The sequence below is a fragment of the Atractosteus spatula genome, chromosome 12 (assembly GCF_055471065.1).
Source record: "Atractosteus spatula isolate fAtrSpa1 chromosome 12, fAtrSpa1.hap1, whole genome shotgun sequence".
In the NCBI taxonomy this organism is placed as follows: domain Eukaryota; kingdom Metazoa; phylum Chordata; class Actinopteri; order Semionotiformes; family Lepisosteidae; genus Atractosteus; species Atractosteus spatula.
Window position 1 is genome coordinate 27,474,801 of NC_142717.1, and position 23,144 is coordinate 27,497,944.

At 38.5% G+C, this 23,144-nt stretch overlaps 1 protein-coding gene across 2 annotated transcripts; it reads left to right on the forward strand.

The window, feature by feature from the left end:
• Window positions 1-5,161: 5,161 nt before the first annotated feature.
• On the forward strand, window positions 5,162-23,061 carry LOC148822843 (scavenger receptor cysteine-rich domain-containing protein DMBT1-like). Of its 2 annotated transcripts, none has more exons than XM_088928453.1 (10): window positions 5,162-5,387; window positions 8,602-8,922; window positions 13,298-13,615; window positions 15,439-15,762; window positions 16,674-16,997; window positions 19,444-19,767; window positions 20,182-20,505; window positions 21,406-21,687; window positions 22,109-22,231; window positions 22,881-23,061. In XM_088928453.1, exons 1-10 carry the CDS (start codon window positions 5,267-5,269, stop codon window positions 22,976-22,978), a joined length of 2,559 nt encoding a protein of 852 aa, XP_088784579.1. In that variant the 5' UTR covers window positions 5,162-5,266; the 3' UTR covers window positions 22,979-23,061. The 2 variants fall into 2 exon arrangements, with proteins under 2 accessions (XP_088784579.1, XP_088784580.1); XM_088928454.1 differs by having other exon boundaries at window positions 22,884-23,061.
• The last annotated feature ends 83 nt before the right edge of the window (window positions 23,062-23,144 follow it).

The window sequence follows — 23,144 nt, forward strand, 5'->3', positions numbered from 1 at the left end:
GAAATCCACCTTTGTCCTCCATTGAGCTTTTGACACACCCAAGCCCTTTCAAAATGACTTATTATGAGCCAGTGCACTGAGCTCTTACAATTGAAAAATCTGTGAGGAGGAGTAGTTTTAGAACTACAAACAGGTGTCACGTCCTTTACAGAAAGAGATCAGAATATGAAACCACCTGCTGGGCAAAAACTGGATTGTTGTTGTCACTAGTGAACCATGCTTTGGCTTTGGTGGAGCCTCTTCAGGTGTGTGAGGAAGAGAGCAGAGCAGTGAGGAAAGGAGCAGAAAGACAACGTAAGAAAGAGATCTTCAACCTGGTGTTCTCATGTTCTTTCTTGCTTTTCAGCATGAAATTAACCTCTACGTCTTCCATTGTATCTGACAAGTTGATATACAGTAAAAAAGCAGTACAGTTGAATACATTTTTAATACATCTGCCCTTGAGATCAATGGTATTCACTCCTGGGGGTCCTCAAGGACCCCAGTCCACCATGTTACATAATGCTCAATGAGTAAAGACCTGGTAACCAGTACTGTACATACGTGAACAGCTGAGTCAAATAAACTCTTTAAGAGTCTGGTTGGAATGAAAAGCAGAAGAAACAGCGCTCCCTCCAGGACTAGGGAGTGAACATCACTGTAGGGGGTCATATTTGGTGAAACCAGCCCTTGACATATCAATTGAAAAACATACCAATTTCATTAAAAAAAACATAGATTTTTCTCCCAAAATATGAAAATATTTTGAGGGTGTTAGTTTCAATATGATTTCTTCTTGTTTTCTTAGTGACAAGTTGTGGAACATTTATAAACTGGTCTCACAGTAATTATTTAAAACTGGTTTAGAACAGAGTTTTTTTTCTACATTTACAGTACAGTTCACTTTTTAGCTCCAGAATGAGGGAAGAAAAAATAAACAACCTGTCCAAACAACCAGTGGGCTAGCCCTTTTCACCAATGACTCAAGACTGGTTAAACTCCCATTTCCCTTCAATATGGTTAGTTTTTTTTATTACCTTTAGGCTACAGCTCTCACTTTTACTGGTCACGTCTATGTCTTTTCATTTCTCTCCTAGCACTGGAACAGTTTTCACTCACCAGCAGGAGATGTCTCAAAACTAAACACCAGGAGTTGTGTCTCATTTTTCTGCACAAACACCTAGAGGAAAGAGAAAAAATCTACAGTGCTGTGAAAATGATCTGGTGGCCAACAACACAATTGTCAACGATAGTCCTACAGTTTTCTAACAGCAGTTGTGGTTTTAGTCAGTATGGCTAGATAAAAAGTTATGAATGACAGTTCGGCAAGAATACAAGGGTTATGAACATTCCCTCACCCTGAGCCATATGTGATAAAAGACAAAGGTCACAAGTTTAACAAGATGGCAGTGTGTGGGGCTATCAGCTCAGATTCATGCTAGTATCATTGTGATTTCTTCATTGCTGCATTAACAGAGCAGGAAGTTTCCAAACAACCCAGAAAAGCAGAAGCACAACTTAAGCCTGGCAAGTATGACTCAATCAAACAAAAACATTACAAAATACTTTATGGATTTTGTTATAAATACTAAATGTTAAGTATTGTGTTTCGTTTTTTTGTACTTTATCATAGTATTTTATATCTTAGTCTTCTCATTAGTATTAGCAGAAGCATTAACTCAGGACAGAACAGAATGACACGAGTATATTACTCATAAGAGCAGAAAATGAATTCAGTCTCTCCATTGGAACTTTAGGAAAATACATGTTTCTTTACACTGGATCAAATACAGAATTAAACTCCCACAGGCATGTACACATATACTGCACATACAGTAGAAACATGAAGATGACCATAGAATTAACAAAAGTTTTTTTTTCTTGAAGAAGCACACAAATTGTGTACCTAGAAAATCCTGTAAGAAGTAGAAATTTTCGTAATCACTTAAGAACATCCATCATTTTACTTATCCACTTATCCAAAACAGGTTCCTGGGGTAGCCAGAGCAAATTAACAAACCAGTGCAGTATGTCTTTGGTTTGTGAGAGGAGACTGGAGCACCCTGAGCAAACCCATTTGACCATGGGGAAAACATACATACAAACTCCATGGATATAGCACCACAGAAATTTAACCCTGGGGCCCCAGTGCTACAAGGTATCAAGGCTAACCACTGCGCCGTCATGCTGTATTTAACATACGAACAGAAGATGACAAATTAATTGACTTATTTGGCTCTTAGTATGATCTGTAAAGAACTAGTTCACTATCTGCATAGAATCTAGATCATTGATCCAAACCTAGGAAAAGCAGAGGTCTGAATTCAGATCCTTGTAGTATTCCACTAAATACATCTCCTTTGTCTAAGCATTCAGTATTGATCCATACAAGTTATTTTCTAAATCCAAATGCGTACATTTGTCACAGATGTCGGAAGGGACGAGCAGTGGAATGGCAGAAGAACGGAAAAAGACCCTATGCGTAGCGGCAGGACGGGGGTTAGCCCGGGCTTAGCAGTTCAGGAGTCGTATAGAAACCTACACCCTCAGGCAGCGGACATGGGGTGACCTCGTGCTAGGCGGGTCTTAGGACATCTGAATGTCAATGCTGAGCGAAGGGGAATGAGTGACCTGGAAATATATAGCCCCAGAGAGAGAGACACCGGAAGGACAGCAAAGCAGAGGAAACTAGGGATACGACAGAGTGGGAGCGCCCTCTGGCTGCAGAGGGTGTGACAATAACCCCCTTTCATGGGCAGCTCCTGACGCCCATACAAATAAGTGAGCTGCACAGCACTGGGGGGAGGAAAAACCTCATTTAACTGAAAGGAAACCTCTGGGAGTCCACGACTGAGAGCTGCCCCCTTCTCCAGGGTATAAACCTTTATTGGGTAGAGGAAGGGGGGACCAGGGTAGAGCTCCGGAGACTTAAAACAAAAAACAGAAGTACACAAGCACAAACCACAAAAATAAACCTGGGAGACCAGGGTAACGAACTACAAAAAACAGATAGGAAGCAAAAGTTCCGAGACACAGGGGACAGGGGGACCAGAGAGAAGGGGAAACCAGGAAGTGATAAGACAAAACACCAAGCAAAAAACAAAAATAAAAACACAAAAACCCGGGAATAAATACCGCAGACTGGGCAATAGGCACATTCAACATTCTATCACTGATATCGGAGTGGACAACCCTAGGAAAGCCAGGCACTAGACCTGCTCACAGGCACGGATGTCAGGAAGGTGATATCCAACAATGAGAATGGATGAGGAAAAAAAAAGGCTCATCACCCAATCGATTATATCAGAGTGGACAACCCGAGGAAAGCCAGGCACAAGGCCCGCTCACAGGCACAGATGACCGGAGTGATATCCAGCAACGAGGATAGGAGGGCCAGCTCAACATTCAATCACAGATGCCTGAAAGACAACCCGAGGAAAGCCAGGCCGAGGCCCGCTCACACGGATGTCGGGAGAAGCATCCAGCGATTAGAATAGGATAGCTGAGAAAAAAAAAAGCCCAGCAGTTCAGGAGTCATATAGAAACCAATGCCCTCAGGTAGTGGACGTAGAGCGACCTGGTGCTAGGCGGGTCTCAGGACATCCGAATGGTCAATGCTGAGCGAAAGGGAATGAGTGACCCGGAAATATATAGCCCCAGAGAGAGAGACACCGGAAGGACAGCGAAGCACAGGAAACTAGGGACAGGACAGAGTGGGAGCGCCCTCTGGCTGCAGAGAGTGTGACAATATTACCTTTGATACATGTGGTTTTACATTTAAAAAAAAGATTTTTCTATTAAGTGGAGATTTTGAAGTAGTTTGAAAATCTAAACATACCATTTCATTTGTACAGTTTATACCTGTTACTGCTGTTGCTAGTTCAAATTATTCTTAACAAGCTAACAATTCTTTTACAAGTCAAGTATTCCTTTCTTTCTCTCTTATAATCATTTTAACATCCCTTTCACCCATGCTTGCAATCAATTATACTCCATTTCCTTACCTTGATGCTGTTTTTAATCATTTTTTAAAATGCTTTCAGGGAACTTTACATTCCTTTTATAAAGTACATGTGAGTCACCATGCTGCCCCACAATTTTGGTTAAGTAACAATTCTGTTCAGAGTGCAATGATATGATTAACAGTGCATGAAGGATATGTTCTTTCATGAGGTATAATGAAAATGTGATAGAAAAGAAACTACACATAATCAAAGATAGTCATTACACAAAAGGGCACAAAGTGTGAGTTACATTGTTTGATCTTTATTTCATTTATAGAGTATATAAATATATAGTACCAGGCAATCTGTGGCACTTGAGAGATCATGTTATTTCTTTGGAAATATATATTTCTCTAGCCTTTATGACTATCACTTAGAATCCCTTAGAATCTTATTGCCATAAAGATGGTCCTGTAGTTTAGTCCTAAAATGAAGGATTTGGTACTATGTGTTCTATTAACATCCGGATGGACTTTTAAAACAATCAGAGATCTCAATGTCCACAAATGAGAATGTTTGGCATTGACAGTACAGTATAATTTAAGGGAGACAACCTCAGCAGCCAAGAAATATTTGACATGTAGCCATGAAGACGGGCTGCTGGACACACACTGTCAGCCGCTCCCTGTGTTTATGGCATGGCACACCTGACAACGCCTGACCTGGCATCTAACAATACACATCTCCTCATGTCCTTAAAGAGGCACCTGTCCATGTTCTGCAGCCATTAACACAGTGCAGCAGGTAGACCGGTCTTGGCTGCAGGACCCTGACACAGACTTCTGAATGTGCAGCTGTCACCTTGAGACGGACGGCTGTGTGCGTTCGAAGGCTACGTGGAATGGTGATGTTTTCATTTCAGGTGGTTAAATCCGTAGAGAGGGGGTACAAAGACATGCATTGCAAAGGGGGAATCTTGTCGCCTTATTCTTTGAGACACACTCCAACAGTTTCCAAAGAACAGAGACGGTGTGTTTGCCTTAGATTGCTGAAGTCGTGTGCTTCATGACTAATACAAATGTGAAAAGGGCTCCTCCAGTTAATATCCGAGGATGATGATTCATGCATGGAATGGTTAATACTAACAGGATATTTCTACTACTTTTTTTCCTGTTTATTTAAAAGGAAGGCAGCAATCATCACACATCTTCTTTTGTGAAAGCACAAGCACTTGAAGCACATAAGATAATCGGTTGTCAAATACACTTGTTTTTCGCAGAAGAACCCAGCCAGCTATATGATTATATTGGATACTTCTATCTTGATTTTGTTGTTCTAAAACAATGCAGTATTTCACTTCACAAATTCAACAGTTTCATGGGAAAGAGGAATTGTATGCTAGAAATTTAAAAAGAATGAGTTTGCTGCTGATTTTTGGGGTTCTGTACCTTCTTCCACATGGAGGTGAGTATTGCACCTTTAATTCTCTGCATTTCTAAGCAAGTACCAAGCCACAGGTTTAACAACCCTTACGGAAATGAAATAAATGTAAAATATATATTTTTAAAATATATTACTACTAATATGAATATATTTTAAAATGTTATAATATACTTTAAGGATAAATATATGAGAATATCCAAAAGTATGTTAAGATATATTTTAAATATGTAAATTACCATTTTTGTATATTGCAATATATTTTCCAAAATATACAAAATATATTTTAAAATACTAGGTATAATATAATGCAAGATACATTTTAATATTATACTCTTATACTCCATAAGTCTTGTTATTTTATTTAAATAATTCTGTGACAGCAGATTTATTATATCACACGCATTCAATATCATATACAGTTAAGCACATAGCATATACTGTATGGTGTTTTAGTGAACCTTTAGTGAACTTTAGAAATGAACTTTAAAAATAAACAGGCTTACATGCACAGACAAAATGAAACTGATTGCAGATAAAGTACAAAAAACATTAGACCAACATAACATAAATGGTATCTAATTTAATTGTTTAAACATTATTGCTTTTTGATTACAAGCTGCATAATCATTTTAATTGTAGTTTGTTGCTTTGTATTTTGATACACTACAAGAGAATGTACAACTTTCCACTCATCTAAAATTTGCTGCATTAAGGACAGATGCTTTAATATGCCAGATCTGTTTATAGTTCGTTTTTAGTCTGACAGTATACTTATTCACTTCCAAAAACTAACTTATATTTGCTTTAAAAGAGAAGAAATCACTGGTATTGCATGTTTTTTGCAAATTATCTTGAAATGCATATCAGAATACATTAAGATTACATTACAAAATGTTTCTTAAAACAGTCAGCACTAACAGTAGATGAAACATTAAATAAAAACAGTAGAGCATATAGTGTATACAGAGCAGACTGAGAGAAGTAAATAACTAACAGGCTCAAGTGTCAACACACACACATTATCCTCAGAAGGGTTAAATCACTTATAATTAAAAGACTGTGTATCATATTAAGACCTAAATTATTTCTATTCTATTATTAGAAAGTTTAATACAATATTGACATCAATACAGTAAGTGCAATAAGACTTTTAAATAAAAAATTACACACACAATCAGCATTAGTTGACCACAATGAACATGTTTTTCTAGAATTATTAGATTAATTCCTTTGGTATACAATCGGATCTTCCAAACATTGTTCGCTGTAACAAAATTACACAAAACAAAGACTGATTAATTCATTAAATTAATTCAGAAATATATTCATCAATGTACTTCCTACTACTCAAAGCAGTACAACTTTTAATTTAAATGGCAAAAATGCTAAAAATCAATGGGTTAACCTTTAATAAAAAGTCACCTACCTTGTCTAATCTCATTGTTTTCTGAAAAAATCAGAATGTATGTTGCATAAAACAAACCACCAATGGAAAATAAATATCAAAACTATTGCGAAATTAAAGCAAAACAAAAACTAAAGTGTCTGGATACAATTCTGGTGCTCTGAATTACAGTACATCATTTCCTTCATCATTTACTTCAGCTGCAGGTATGATTTCCTGTTTCGTCTTCCTCGGATAGTAACAGGGGTCATTGATTTTTCCATATGTAGTCTTCCCAATATCTCCTCTTTTAGGTTCCAGGAAATTTCCTCTTAGATTCATCTGTTAAAATAAAGTGGGGAGTAAACTTCTTATTACTAGAGTAAACTGCTAGTCATTCCACAAATTGTGAAATGCTTTGGAATCCTTTGGGGGTGCCAAGCACTATATAATATGAAACCGTTTTCTTACCAGCAATTGCATTCAATTTCTGCCTCTTTTCTCTCATCCTCTTTTGCCTGTCTGCATAAAAAGAAAAAAAACAAAACATTAATCCTATTGCAGGAACTAGCAGTAGACCATAGTTTGGGTATAATACATCTATAGTTTGGGTCAATTCCATTTTTCCAAAACTATTTTCACTTATAATTGCAGTTAACCGTGATGGACAACCTAATTGAAAAGACGAAGGAAATGAATGTATTCCAAAATCTGTGATTCAATTAATCAGAGAATTGATACCACGCTACTAGAATTTTATGCAAACAATGCAATTATATTTTAAAAAGCAAACACCAAAACATTAAAGGAAGATTACTGTGACTTCTTAAATAATAGGAACCCGGATCTTTTCTAACAGTTAAAATTCGTTTCTGTCTGCAATTTCCAGAGCAGTGCTGGGTTAAAAATACAAATTCTATCAAACAGAATTGTATCATGTAATTGGTGGTAAACCGAATTCTGCTTCGTTTTTTTTAAAAGCAACTAGTAGAAACAATCAAAAGACTGTCCATCCTTAACATTACAAGTCCTGGTTTACCCGACCATTCATGTTTTGAATTATCAACAGGATAAAACAGAGGCTTAATTTTGAGGTAAAGCGTTCATTGCTGCTTTAAAAACACGTAGCATTCCCCGTCGTAATCGGTTGTCTGTGAAATCGGGAAAATTGAAATCAATTAAACAAAAGCGAAAACGATTGCGTCTAAAAATCCATTGTGCCTCTGCATCCAAATATCTTGAGTTCTCTCCAGTTTTTTTTAATTATATCTGACATTACTGCACATGGAAATGTAAAGTCTTCCCCATCATTAACCTAATACTTAATATTATCTTTTATAATGATAGTTATTAAAAATATAATTATTTTATCCTGGTATTGTCAGTTATAAATCTTGCACTCTATTATATCTTCCAAGTTGAAAAAAGATGATCAAAAACGCTATTAGCTTATTAACACAATTTCTCCATCAAATGGTAATTTGTCGAGATAGAATTTATTCAATCACAAAGAATTCTCCAGTAAAACAGTTAGTGAGGGATACTGTATCTCCCCACCACAAGTTGAAACCTTTTGGATTTAACGTACTGTACCTGTACAAATTGCCATTTTACTTGGCTATTCCACTGGGTAGCACAATACTGTCTGTTGTATGTGCTCAATAAATGTTAAAATGTTAAAATGTTAAATGAACTTAATAATGTTTCTTAAAAATAAACAAATAAAAGGCAATTCAACAGAAGGAAGCTCGACAGCTTGTTTCAGGTCAGACTTGCATGGAATGTGCGTCATAGTCTCACTACATCACTGCACAGGCTTGTTTTAAGGACCTTTCTTTTGTCTTCATCCAGAAGCCATCAATGTCCGACTGGTCAATGGACACAATAACTGCTCTGGGAGGGTGGAGGTCTTCCGCAATGGTCAGTGGGGGACAGTGTGTGATGACAACTGGGACATCAATGCGGCCCAGGTAGTGTGCAGAGAGGTGGGCTGTGGACAGCATTCACTAATTGTTCCCCTACATGGCGCCTACTATGGAGAAGGACGTGGCCCTGTTATCCTGGATGATGTCAAATGCACTGGTACTGAGTCCTCACTGCTGAACTGCAAGACTGGTGAAACAAAAAATCAAAAATGTGATCACTCGGAGGATGCAGGGGTCGATTGTTCAGGTAGGACCATTTGTATTCCTTGTTTTTCTTTTGACAATGTCACAAGTCCACATACGTGCGACAAACAGTTGCAATTGTGGCCCCGTTAGATGGCAAGCTTGGCAAACTCACAGACACGGTTGGATAAAATCTGAGGTCCTCTTCGAAGGCTCACTAACAGGAGACGAAAGCCTGAACAAGACTGTTTGCTTATGGAAAAGACCAGCATGGGTTCCAGAAAACACAACTTTTCGTTCCATTTGCTTCAGTGCAGCCAGTTTTAAAAACTGAGACAAGAGAGTTGAGAAACTCATGTGGCAATGCCTATAGTGATAGAAAAGAAAACAGGACTGCAGAGTAGGTCATTACAAATCATTATGTAAACGCTGTGTTTTTGAATGACTCCTCACTAATCGTCCATAGTTATTAACTCTAGAGAGTGACTTCTAAAGTATGCAAACGTATATTTTCAAATGTAAATTAGTGACTGAACTGTCACTTCAAAAACTTTAAATTTTAAGCCTTCTTTAATACCATCTAAAGAATAAACCAGTTGTAAGTCGCCTTATCTTCTTTTCCCTTCCCAGAATGTTAGCTATTCTTGGATCAATTTTGTGAGAGCTGCACAAAGCACTTTCTGTAAAACATGGGATGAACTCTCTCAGCTTTTGCTAGGTTAAACATATGAACGGAAATGTGCATGATAATTACACAAGCTACAGTTCCACTTAACATGAAGTAATTTTCTATGAGTTTCCTCTTCAAGTGTAAGTTTTGATCTCTCAGCACAAAATTGTAGTTTCCTGGCAGCCAGTACTTCCACTGTTTGCCCGAGACATTTCACAAACACTCGTATTAGCAGTCATGTTTAGGGGGGGTGATTGAAAATCACGCTGAAATCTGAACAGGAAATCTCAACTTACTCCATTGTTTCATGAAAATAAACAGTTTCCAATGAAAACTGAGAGAGTAGTCTCAATAAAGTTACAAAAAAGAGAAGGACTCTCAGACACTATATATAGAACACTAGAAGTACACTCTTGTAATTACAGTGGACCAGTAATATAGACTTCTAATCACACAACAGCACCGTGGCACATACTTTTAATAGGTTGTTCTGAACACTCTTATATGAAAGAATAAGTCCAACAGCTGTCCTACAGGAAGAGCAGTGTTTTTTTTCTGCTTCCCTCATTCACCTGTGAATTTCTAATTAAAATAATTGTCTACCAGCACAGATTTTTTTATATTTTCGTTTTTGGCTGTGCTGTGAATTCTGAAATAAAACATGTATGTAATTGAACAACAGAATTTAAATCCAGGTCCTGCTATATTCAAGATATACAAAACACAAATAAGAATTAATTTAAGCCTAGATACAGTATAAACTACATGAATAACTATGTTTGGAAACTACAGTATCTGCTATATACTGTATGATATCCACTCATGGTGAATAGTGTAAAATCTAAATGATCGTTATTATTGAGGTATAGATTTAGTGTAATACATGAATAAATGTCCAAAATTGAGTGACATCTACAACAGCAACATTGTCAGCAGGAATCATGACTGACTGTGAAATACAAATCTCTGACTGACCTACAGCTAAAAGGTTATGCCGTTAGATGATAAGTTTCACAGTGAGAACTACTGTATATGCTTACAAATGTTCAGCTGTTAAACCCATTGATTTTAAATCATCTCTTAAGTCCTCAGTTAGATCATGGATGGATTTAACTGCTTAAGCAAACATCCTGCTTACCCTTACCATATTGTTATTTTTGCACCTATTGTATTTGTTTCAAGCTTTTCAGCTGAATGTGCACTTCTTGGTTATCTCTCTCAGTGGCATGATTTCTTTGACCCTGCACTGTGGCCGTTTCCTTTGTTATAGAGTGCTTCATAAATCCAGTTGCATCACACTAGAAGTCATTACTACCTCTGGCATCTAGCTTCTTAAGGCTGTTTAAGTACTTAAGAAGTGTAATCATTCCTAAATAATCATTATACAGAGTTTTCAACAAACGTTTGGGAGGATAGATGACAGCCAAATTCTCTTCCACTTCTGCTACACTTATTCATAGCCTTCCTGTGAACAATGACACTGTGAACATCTCCCTTCCTTGCTTTATTATTCCCTCCACCCCATCACCACCTGTGCAGTTACCCCTTGGTTAACTCCTCCTTTTGTATGGGGGTCCTACATTCTTTTCCTTATCTTGTGCCTAATCTCAATAAATTCCTTTTTCCTGTCTTATTCCTTACATATACTGATATTTAAATATTCATAGTGGATATGTTAGTTTAGTTTTGTGAAAAAGGTGCCAATACATAAGGGTTTTTTTTAACAGACTAACAGGAGAAAGGTCAGATCCTAATCTTGTCCACTTCTGCTCTCCTATGTATATTTGTCTCAACTTAGGAGTTTCCTTTTGCACATCTCGCACCATTCCCATCTTCACCCTTGCAGCAGCCCCCTGGTTCATTCCTTGTGAGACTGAGGGGGGGTTCGGTCAGCCCCATCCTTGCGATTAGGCTGCTGTTCCCTCAGCAAGGCATTGTCCCACACAGTCCAATAACACATTTCATCTCAATGGCTCATTTTTTTAAGATGCGGCCAAACTACTGAATTGTTTGTATTTGATATTAAGATCATTACTTTTTGCGAGGTAGAAGATTTGTGTTATCATACTTAATGGGTCAATGGAACAAGTAATAGGTTTATTCCATGCTGAAAAGAGAAGAAAGATAACACAGCGGTTCGGCTGTGGAGCCTTTTTCGGGTACAAAGATTTGTGTTTTCTTTCTACGATTTTCAGCATGGAATAAACCTATTACTTGTTCCTTTGCAGACTACGCATGCTGACGCAGCTACCCACCATGAACTACTTAATGGGACTGTGTTCACTAGTTTCTTGTATTTAAAATTCTTTTGAATGATCTTTCATAGACCTTATATGTGTGTCTTTAAATGTTCCCAATGTTTCTACACTGAAAAAAAAATAGAAACATTAAAAACCATAAAGACACGACTCCTCTAATTTCTAACTTCTGTTGCAGCTTTGCATTGGAGATTTGTCATAAGGGTAAGACAACAAAATATTACACATCAAAAGCTAACATACTATCATACTTTGACAAAAGTGTTTGGGTAATCAACAGACTCACTGAAATATTAACAATTATTACCAATTGATTTGCAAATAATCCCCAGATAATTATTGAGAGAAGGTGGTTAAGACATTCACAAACAATTCACTAATACCTAGACATGGGGACACTCTAAGGTTGAAAACCAAGAACCCCAAGAAGAAATTAAAATGTACTGTACACAAACACAAGAAATTGAAAATTTCAACTTACGTCAAAACAGCTCAAGACCCTCACGATTCCTTCAAATTTAAGTCAGATGTATACAAATTAGTAGCACAAAAGCAGTAATATCCTTGGAAGAAAACAGTAGAAGATAGCAAAAAGTTCAGGTTCAAACATGAATGAGGTAATGGGATGATACGAGCTTGTTTTCAGAGTACCCTGGTACTGCTCAGTCAATGCTACAGGAGCTTATTAGCGCCACGGAGAAAACAAATATTGTCAATGTGAGATAATATTGCGTTTCAACACAGTAGTTAATTTGCTAATGATATTTCCTACTTTATTAATATCTTGCATTACATATACAATAATATGCAAAGTTGCATTGACTTTAACAACAGAAGGATATCGTTGCATTAGGTAATCATCAAATCCTCCTTTTGGAAAAGAATAATCTAAAGGAGCACTTTAGTGTGATTAGGAGCACAGTATAACGTAACATCACTTTATTACCCATATACAATTCCTTGTATTAAGAATTTGTCTTTTCGCAGACCCCAACTTGCTCTCCATGAGACACACGACAGGGAGAGAGAAGCTTGGGGTCAGAGCGCAGGGTCGGCCATTTTTACGGTGCCCCTGGAGCAGTTGGGTTTAAGGGCCTTGCTCAGGGGCCCAACGGAGTAGGATTCCTCTGCCGGCTGCGGATTATGGACCGGCAACCTTCCAGCCAAAGGCACAGATCCTTAGCCACAGTTTATATATGTGAAGGAGAGCACAGTGTTAGTGAGCATTACACACTTCCAAACCTATGGTGCTCACTTCTTTGTAAAACCACAATAGTATTTTTTTTCATTTGTTGTATTTCATTTTCTCTGCAGTACATAATATAGTATCGTGTAATGGAGCTAAAATTTTAATGGCACAATATTGGAACAATCAGTTTCCTCGAGTTTTCTTCTGTTTTCGTACCTGCCAAAATCCATTCGTTTTTCATTTTCATGACATTGAACTGGGTGATAAGCCAATAAATACAAACACGCCCGAGGCTTCATTCATTTCTCCCTCTTGCCTGCAGGCCCAGAGATCCCCAGAATCAGGCTGGTCAATGGAAACAATAACTGCTCTGGGAGGGTGGAGGTCTATCAAAAGGGCCAGTGGGGGACAGTGTGTGATGATCACTGGGGAAAGGCTGATGCCGAAGTCGTCTGCAGAGAGGTGGGCTGTGAAGGCAACGGGTCTTCTGTCGCAGTACATGGCTCCTACTATGGAAGAGGGAGCGGTGTCATTCACATGTTTGGAGGCTGCAGCGGGAACGAGTCCTCGCTACTCAGCTGTGGGGCAATGAGACGTTTTCACTGTGACCACTCAGAGGACGTAGGAGTCGATTGTATAGGTAGGACTGCTCAACTTTTCATTGAAATAGCTAGATATACAAACTTGGTTGTTATTCTATTGATATTCGTAGGCACAGTGGTTAGTGTTATTGCCTCTCAGTGCTGGAGCCCTGGGGTGCTGTCTGCATGTTCACATGGGTTTCCTCCAGGTGCTTTGTTTTCTTTCCATAGTCCAAAGACATACTGGTAGGTGAAATGGCTTCTGGCAAAATTGGCCCTGGTGTGTGTGTGCATATCTGAGTGTGTGTGCCCTGCAATGGACCATCCAGGGTGTATCCTGCCCTGCGCCTATTGCTTGCTGGGATAGGCTCCGGCTCCCACATGACCCTGTATTGGATAAAATGTTTAGAAAATTATAGCTCCAGCTTCAGAAGACACAGCCTGGAGTCTCCGCATCATGAAAAGGAGAACGAGAGCCTGGGATTTGCTAGAACTGGATGGATGGACTACAGCTGATTACAAATATATCTACTGGGTTTCAAGGTTTTCAAAGTGACTCACCAAAGTGAGTCCATAGTATGCTCCACACAGGTAGTATGAATTTGGAAATACATAACGTGAGGCCTCTTTCATCTTGCTTTGCATGTAACAACTATTGGAATGTTTCAGAAATTAATTGGATCCTTATATCTTTCACAGTGTGTATAAGCACACCATTCACCCATCATAAAAAGGCCACTTAATACTTGTACTGGCAACACAACAGCCTGTCCTGGATGTACTGTATCGAAAGCATGACAGGACAACACATGATGGAACCTCAATCCATCAGTGCATTGCAATGCACACACATACCCACACAAGCACAAGCACAGAGGGACAATATAGAGACACCAATTATCTTAGCCAGCACATCAGCACCCACAGGAAACTCACACAAGCATGGGTAGAGCACACAATACAGAAGGTGCAGCAGACTAGAATCAAGCCCAGAACCCAAGATCTGTGAGGCAGCAGAGTTGACGTCCCCGCCACTGTGTCACCTCTTTAAAACAAAAGGAGTTAACATGACCACAAGACTCCAGCAACTGTCCAGACCTGAGGCTTCAGCTTTAGGTTTTGCTTTAGTTCAAGGTGGGCGCCAGGTACAGTATGTATTTCTCAGTGATCTGAAGCATTCTCTCAAGCTGTTGTTCATTTGTTGTTCATCTTCATTTGAAGACTATGAGTCTTCATAGTGAGTTATTTCAGTGATGATTTGTAAATCTGGAAGGAGGAGGTGTTAAATTTGATTATTCTTTCTAGGTAGTCAGAGAGAATATATTATTACTCTCTGTGTAGCTTTAATTTAAAATTTCTGTTAATAACGAAGTATTTTTATTGACCGTACATTTAACAACATAACGGCATTAGAAATATTTAAAAAATATAATATAATGAATAATGTATACATTAATTACATTTATACATAATGTAATTAAATAATCTATAATAATGTATACATTAATAATACATGGTGCAATCAAATCAGAATCATTGTGTAACAAATAATCCTAAGAAAATAAATCATTATCAAATAAATGAAAACTTGCTTAATAATCTAGTGTTACACTAAAGCTTTTAATCTATGATTTAGATTTACACTTGATCTTTGTCAGTTTGCTGCACTTTTCTTTCCTATTTTTCCTTTCTTTTTTTTCTGTTACGTGTTGCTTCTGTGCAACTGTACTTTGAGGCTTTTAAGTGCTCAGGATTCAAATTGCATTGATGTTACAGCCAATACTTGAATATAAGCGACGTCAAAATGATGGGTCTTAAGGCCAACCAGTACAAGACACTCATCGAAAGTGCTCTTTCATTGTACATTTGCTCTTGTGTGAAGGCTTAGAGACCATCAAAGTCAGGCTGGTCAATGGATCGAATAACTGCTCTGGGAGAGTGGAGATCTTCCACAGAGGCCAGTGGGGGACTGTGTGTGACCATTCCTGGGGCTCAACAACTGCTCAGGTAGCATGCAGGGAAGCAGGCTGTGCGGGAAATGGCTCTGCTGTTGCAGTATATGGAGCACACTTTGGCCAAGGAAGTGGTCCCATTATTATGACTGAGTTCTGCAGTGGGGACGAGTCCTCCTTGTACGAGTGTGGACTTCATGGAATGGGACACTACGGGTGTCAACATACGGAGGACGCAGGAGTCTTCTGCTCAGGTAGGAGCATTTCCTCGTGCACTTTGAAACCTTAGTGCGTACAATGAATAGTTAGGAACCATGAGGTGTGAAAAAAGCCACATCTGACCAAATGAAATGACTTTCTTAAAATGAGTTTTGATCCCATTTTTCCAATTCTATAATATTTCTTCAATAGTCTTTATTAAAAAAAGTGTCTCTGTCCACTCAAGAAAAGATATTAAGTTACTGCGTGATATCTCTTCAATTGTGCTGTTTTGCTTAAAATAAAATGTTTTTAACACATTAGGTAATCATCAAAACACACTGGTATGGGTGGACAGAAATGATTAATGAACCCCGCAAGGTCTTTAATGCTATTTTTTTACTGTTATCATGTAGTCGCCTTGCACATTTGATGATTGGTAACCAAAATAAAGAAAGCTATTACTGTCCATGATACATTTGATTAGTTTAGTCTGAGTCTGATCAGCTAACCTCATGTTTTCGTCTGCAGATTTACCTTAAAAATAATATATGTACTACTAATGAATTGTAAATACAGCAAACACTTGCAGAGCCCCTCAGTTGAATTGATGCAATTAAAACTCAATCTCTAGCTAAGGTTTAATGTATTTCAACAATCTCATCAATGAAATAATAGAGAGAAAGGAAAAGGTACGAATTATGGCAAATCTAGATTTGCCAGAAGCATTTGTCTGTGGTATTCCCCCCTCCCTGCAAAAATAAGAAAATCGAATCAGATAGACTATCCAAGGACAAATCCTTAGGATAAGATCAGAAAATGATACACAAAGGCATTGTCCGGAGAAAACACTGAGGTCTTGTAATGCAAACATGCTGGTGGTCAGAGTTATTGTTTCACTTGCTGAAGTATCTCTGAGGAAGAAGTGAAACTAAGCAGAACGTTGTCTACTTTCTCTCCTCTCAAGGCATTGATACCTTAAAAGTCAGGCTGGTCAACGGATCCAATAACTGCTCTGGGAGGGTGGAGGTGTTCCATGGCAACCAGTGGGGGACAGTGTGTGGTCATAGCTGGGATACCAATGGAGCCCAGGTGTTGTGCAGGGAGGTGGGCTGTGGGGAGGCGGAGAATCTTATTCCTCTGCACGGAGCCTACTATGGAGAAGGAAGTGGCCCGGTCTTTGTACAAGGTCACTGCACCGGAGACGAAACCTCTCTGCTACAATGTGGACTGCGGACTGTGAGGTACTTTGGCTGTGATCACTCAGAAGATGCGTCAGTTGATTGCTCAGGTAGGACCTTTTTTTTTTGACTGTGGATTACTTTTACAATGCAGAAATACTATTGGTAAATTATCTTTAGTTTTCATTTCTTTTAGACAGTTACGTAGAAAAAGGTCCCATTTAACTTTGTCAATATTTTTCCTGATTGGTTTTTGTATTATTCTTGATTTGTGTCAAAAAAATCTTTACAACAGGTCTCCCTTAGTGGGCTGTCGAGGAAAACTCAGATTTCTGAAAACGACTGAGATTGCATTGCTTTTTATAATCCAAAAATCCAGCATTTCTGTGGTTAATCTGTGACTATAGATTTTCAGGAGTACTTGCCCTCTGACTCTGATTTACAAAGTCTGAAATTGAAGTTGTTTCTAAACTTCTAGAAATCCCAGCAGTACCCCAGTTACAGAGTGCATGAAAAAATGAAGAATTCTCAGACCAAAATTAGCCAGGAGTTTTTTTTTTACTAGGAAACAATTGATATACAGCTTAACTCCCTTCCCAAGAGTGTGCCTAAGCAGGTGTTTCTTCAGGTCTTTGCTTAAAACAGTACCAATTCAACCAGAAAGGAAGAAACCCAGTTATGGATTGCTGATAGATATTACTGAAGAGTATCATTAGCTCAGAACCTGACTAAGGTGGAAACCTCTCAGGAGCTGCAGACACAAGCAAAACCGCTGCACTGTCGGTGTCTCTTTGGAGAACCAGCAGTTTCCCGATCAGTGTGGCCGGCGATCTCAAACCCTGCCACAGCACTGCACCCACAGTTCATTCTTCCTGTGCTGAGGGCTTCAGGAAGGACGCAGGAAAGACCGGATACCTTGGCTCTTCTTTCAGTAGTCTCACAGGAAGCTGGATCTGTTGACTTTGACAATGTTATCTACAGATTTGCTGCTGGAAAATCAAGGGGGAAAAGTCCTCTGAATAGTAAGCCACTCTGTAGTTTAAAATGTTCATTTCTAAAATTCTAATGCATTTCAAACTATAGAAGGATATCACAATACATTTCTGTGCTGAGGACAGAAGAAAGTGGAACCAGTCGATGTTAGTTGCCCAGGGTCAATTAAATTTTGGTTCTGGGCCTTTTTACTTTAGACATGAAGATGACACAAATATATATTTCTATATATGTATTTTCTACTGAGCACATCAATATTGCGTTGAATAAATATTTTTGTATAATTAGCAGACTAGACAGGTTTGCAGACAACGTCAAAGTAGGAGGATTAACAAATATTACAAAGCAGCAAATGAGATTGAAAAAAAATACTGTAGATTAAAATTCAAGATTGGGTGAACACCTGGCAGATGCTGTTTTATGTAGACAAGTGAAGAGCGTTGCATGCAGGTACTGTAGCAAAATGTAAACAAAATGTGAGCGAGAACAGATATTTAGATACATATTTTTATTCAACATTTACATCTTCAGCTCCACAACGTGTAGAAGAACATACTGTAAAAAGAACAAGTAAAGGTTTTTTCCATGCTGAAAAAAAAGTTTATTTTCTTCTCTTTTCAGTATGAAATAAACCTTTACATGTTCCTTTGCTGCCTACACATGCTGACGCAGCTACCTACTTGAAATACTGCAAAAAGGCAAACCAAATAAATAAAATATTGGGATATATGGCTTATAGCGTGAAATTTGAAATATAGAATGTTACAGTATGCATGAGTAATGACTCATATGAAATATTTTGTACAAAGTTGGTCTCCACTTTATAGAAAAAATATCACTGCTCTGGAATCAGTCCAGAGAAGAGAATCCAGAAAACATTGTGGGGCTTAAAGGAATGTCATATGCTGACAAACTGATCCTTTTTAGTCTGGAGCTGAGAAGATTGGAAGAGGATTTGATACAACTATTGACAATCGTGAAAGGCATGAACAATGAAAGACATGGGATCCAGAAGAACAGGAGTTACTGTACTTCCTTACCCAAAAGGCTATGGGAGTCTGTAAGACACTACCCAGTCATGTTGCTCAGCTGATACCCTGGCGTCTTTCAAGAAACAGCTGGACAAGATCCTTGGATTAATTACAGTAATTACTAGCTACCAAAACTGAACTGATGGCTTGACTGGCCTCCTCTCCTTTGTAACTGTGCTCATGTTCTCATTTTGTTAACGTTTTTAAAAAAAAATTCCTGCACATAATTAGAAATGTATATATTTATGGTACAGAATGTACAGCGCCTTGCAAAACTAGTCACCCCCTTCCAAATGTGTCCCATTTTGCTGAATTACAGTACAAATGATGTATAGGTATTTTTAATGTTTTTAATCAAAATTTGAATTCTTCACTTGAACATTTTTAAGAAGTCACCTATCAGCAAAAATAAATCCAAAACTAAAATGGACTTCAATATAAATATACAGGATGAGGGCTTAATAGTTTGCAAGGCACTGTAAGCAAACAATGGAGTTCAATAATTTAATTAACTACTTTCTGTTGAATGCAGGCACGGAGAACATAAGAGTCAAACTGGTCAATGGACACAACAACTGCTCTGGGAGAGTGGAGGTCTTCCACAAGGGCCAGTGGGGGACCGTGTGTGACCGGAACTGGAACAGCGAAGCTGCTCGAGTGGTGTGCAGAGAGGTGGGGTGTGGGGATCGCATGTCTGCAGTGGCCGTGCACAACGCACACTTCGGAGAAGGAACTGGAACGAGCTATGCGCACGGCCACTGCAATGGGGATGAGCCGTCTTTGCTGAGCTGTGGACTGCGAGACAGGGGATATTCTAGCTGCGGTCACGCGGAAGACGCGGGAGTTGATTGTGTGGGTAAGAACCGTTTCCAATTCTTCAAAACGTTTTGAAGCTGTGCTACCTTCTGGTTGGACTGCAAAATTTTTAAGGGGGCCTAGTTATGAGGGCTGTAAGCAAAAGGAATTGCGATTTCTGCTTTGTTGCCAAAAGTGCGCAAACAGCAGGTTTTAAATGCCAGTGTCAAATTCTACAGAGTTCGAAGACTGCGCAAGAAAAGTGATAGTTCTGTGAAGACACACCCTAAACTGTAGGTTAAATCTTACCATCTAGCTAATGAAGTGAAGCTTGGACTTATTGTGTAGATCCTGTAAAGCATTCTTGGTTTATGGTTCATTATCTATGAACAGTTGCAAAAGGAGAGGAGGACATTTGGCTCGTCTAGCATGTGTTTTTGTTCTTTATCATTATCTACTCTAATCTTGTGCGAAGGCATAGAGAACATGCCTATCAGGCTGGTGAATGGATACAACAACTGCTCTGGACGTTTGGAGGTGTTTCTCAGCAACAAGTGGGGGACAGTGTGTGATGACAACTGGGATAAGGCTGCTGCTGAGGTGATTTGCAGACAGATGGGCTGTGGAGTGGGTGGGTCAGCCATCGCCATACACAGTGCACACTTTGGAGAGGGAAGTGGACCCATTATGCTACTGAATCACTGTAGTGGGAACGAGTCCTCGCTGCAGAGCTGTGGAATACAATACATGGAATATCAAGGCTGCTATCACTCCGAGGATGCAGCTGTCGATTGCTCGGGTAAGACCAATTATTGCTGTTTACATAATTCTATTTTAACACTAAGGCTTGACACAACCATGGGAAAATATGCACATTTTAAAGTTGCAGTCTTCCAATGGAAAACAACGCGTTAGCTTCCCGGTATTGACAAACAGTTTTGCTATTGGCCAAGATCTTGATTTCCATACAGGACCAGAAAGATGAGAAAGGAATAATCTGTTACAAATGAAAAGAAAGAGAGGTCACCCCTGTGGTCAGTGTGCTCCATCGAATCAATGACACTATTTTTTAGATGTGGTTATGTGCAGATAAAATTTGGTTTGGTAAAAAATGTAGACGGAAAAAGTGGTGTAATACATTACTAATTACCAAAGTTAAAATCCCTATCTTATTTTCCACTATCGGTAAAAGAACACAATAATTTTGGACAGAAATGTTGTCTAGAAAGGTGGTTTGGTTGGCTTTCTCACACCTAAGAGTAATACCATGGAGTCTTCAACATATTCAGAAGTATGTAGCTCAAGTTCCTGATTGGCCATGACAATCCCCAGACATCAGTCCAATAGAACTTTTATGACTTTTATGAAATTACAAGCACAGGTTGTGAGACTGATATGTGTTGGGAGAAAGGTCTGAACCTATTAAAAAGCTACAGGAAGCAACTTCCCAATCTAAAATAATTAAGAAATTTATTTGCAGCTGTTTAAATACATTTGAAGGCTGTTTAGAAACAAATTAGTATTTTTACACTTGCGTGTCACTAGTCTGTACAATAATAGAAGCCATTTGTTTTAATTTGTGCAAAACAATCCTGAATCTACACCTGTATTTTTCTTTGATTCATTGCCATTTTATGTCCACTTTATTTTCTTAAGACTTACATTTTTTTTTATATCCTCTTGTCACTATTCTTTTCAGGTCTCGTGAGTCCAGGCATTGAAGTTTTTGTACAACCTCAAGCCAGTAGCAAATACATTGTGATCTGTTCTTTCAATATGCGCATCAGAGGAAGTACTGTTTATTTAAACGTCGTGGGCCACAATAACTACACTGAGCATGCTTTCCATGAAGCAGAAAACATATCTGTGTTCATTATCAATGAAGCTCCTCCAGTGTCCTTTACCTGTGTGCATGACATATCAGAATCTGGACAACTTGGCTCAGCTATGTTCAGCGAGACAAAATCTTTCAGTGTTCAAGGTAAACCCTCATCACCACGTGTGAGTCATTGTCCTTCAACCGTATAACCTTTTATCTTATTGCAGTTAAGACATTCGACAGTGGCTCCTAAAATGCTGACCCTCAGGAAGTGAGAGAGGAGACCGCATTAGCATTGCACTAACGCTGATATACACCCCTGTCCCTCTGGCTTTGCATGCAATGGAAACTAAGCCAAGGAGAAAAGGAAAAGAATAAGAAAGACGCAGCAACAGTAGTAACAGTGGTCACAGAATCAGCAGTAGCGCAGCAAGAATAAAATTAGCAGTCATAGATCAAATATACAGTGCCTTTTGGGAAGTATCTAGTCTTTTTTGTGTCCTTGCACCATCTAATTCACGTTTTTAGCTCATATCACTTTATAAAACTGAATGTTTGACTGATATTGTTTTTCTCCATACAGGTGCTCCATACAATAATTGCGTCTCCACTAAAACCTACACGGCATTTATTGTGATTGGTCTGATTGTGATCGGGGCGATTATCGGGGCTGTCATTTTCACAGAGCTCAGGGCACGACGACGAGGTAAATGTGGGTCCTTTAATGACAGTTTAGGAGTTTTTGGGGTGCAGTTGCCTCATTCTTTGAAATGCAAAGATTTCTTAGTCATCCTAAGATAAACATCAAACTAAAGTAACTGCAATGATAACGGTGCTAGGTTAGTTTTTAAGGGGGAACATTTTTGGGGGTTTCTGTTTATGACAATACAGCTTCCTGTGTATAACAATCCAAAACTGTCACAACATCCTTCATGCCTATTGTATGCATTTTAGGAAAGTTTCTCATATAAGCATAGATGCAAGATGTAAAAGATGTAAGAGATGTTACTGTGTAAAAGTTGAACACAGACATAATGCTTCACATACAAAATATACTATATTCCTAGAGTGTACAGGAAACTGGACTCGCAGGCCATTCAGATATGTACATTAGAACTGAACAATTTCCAGTTCCATGAACATAAAGGCACTGAAGCAAAGTGTCCTGTTTAAATGAAAAACTGTACATACAGTATACAAAACACAGTGATGCAGAAACACAATGCATTCAGAAACTGAGCTCATTAAAGTCATTCAGAGTAATTTGTACATGATAATTCACAATTGCTATAATTTTAAGCTGAAATAATCGAATGATCTTTTCAAAGCTACCACGCATTCTTTTTCTACCACAGCAGCCTCCAGTGATGAAAAGGACAACAGCTGTGAATCTCAAGAACTTTCTCTAATAGAGGACACCTCACCAACGGCTGTTTTGCTTAATTCAAGCTAAATACTGTATGGGTTTCGAGACGCACATCAGCCTCTTGGTTTCAATGAGAGCTTTTTATTGCTTCAACTGTACCCCAAATATAATGCCAATATTAGAATATACAATACTGTTATATCTCTTATTTTGTCATTTATCTTTAAAGTATTATTGTACAGTGGCTGTTTTT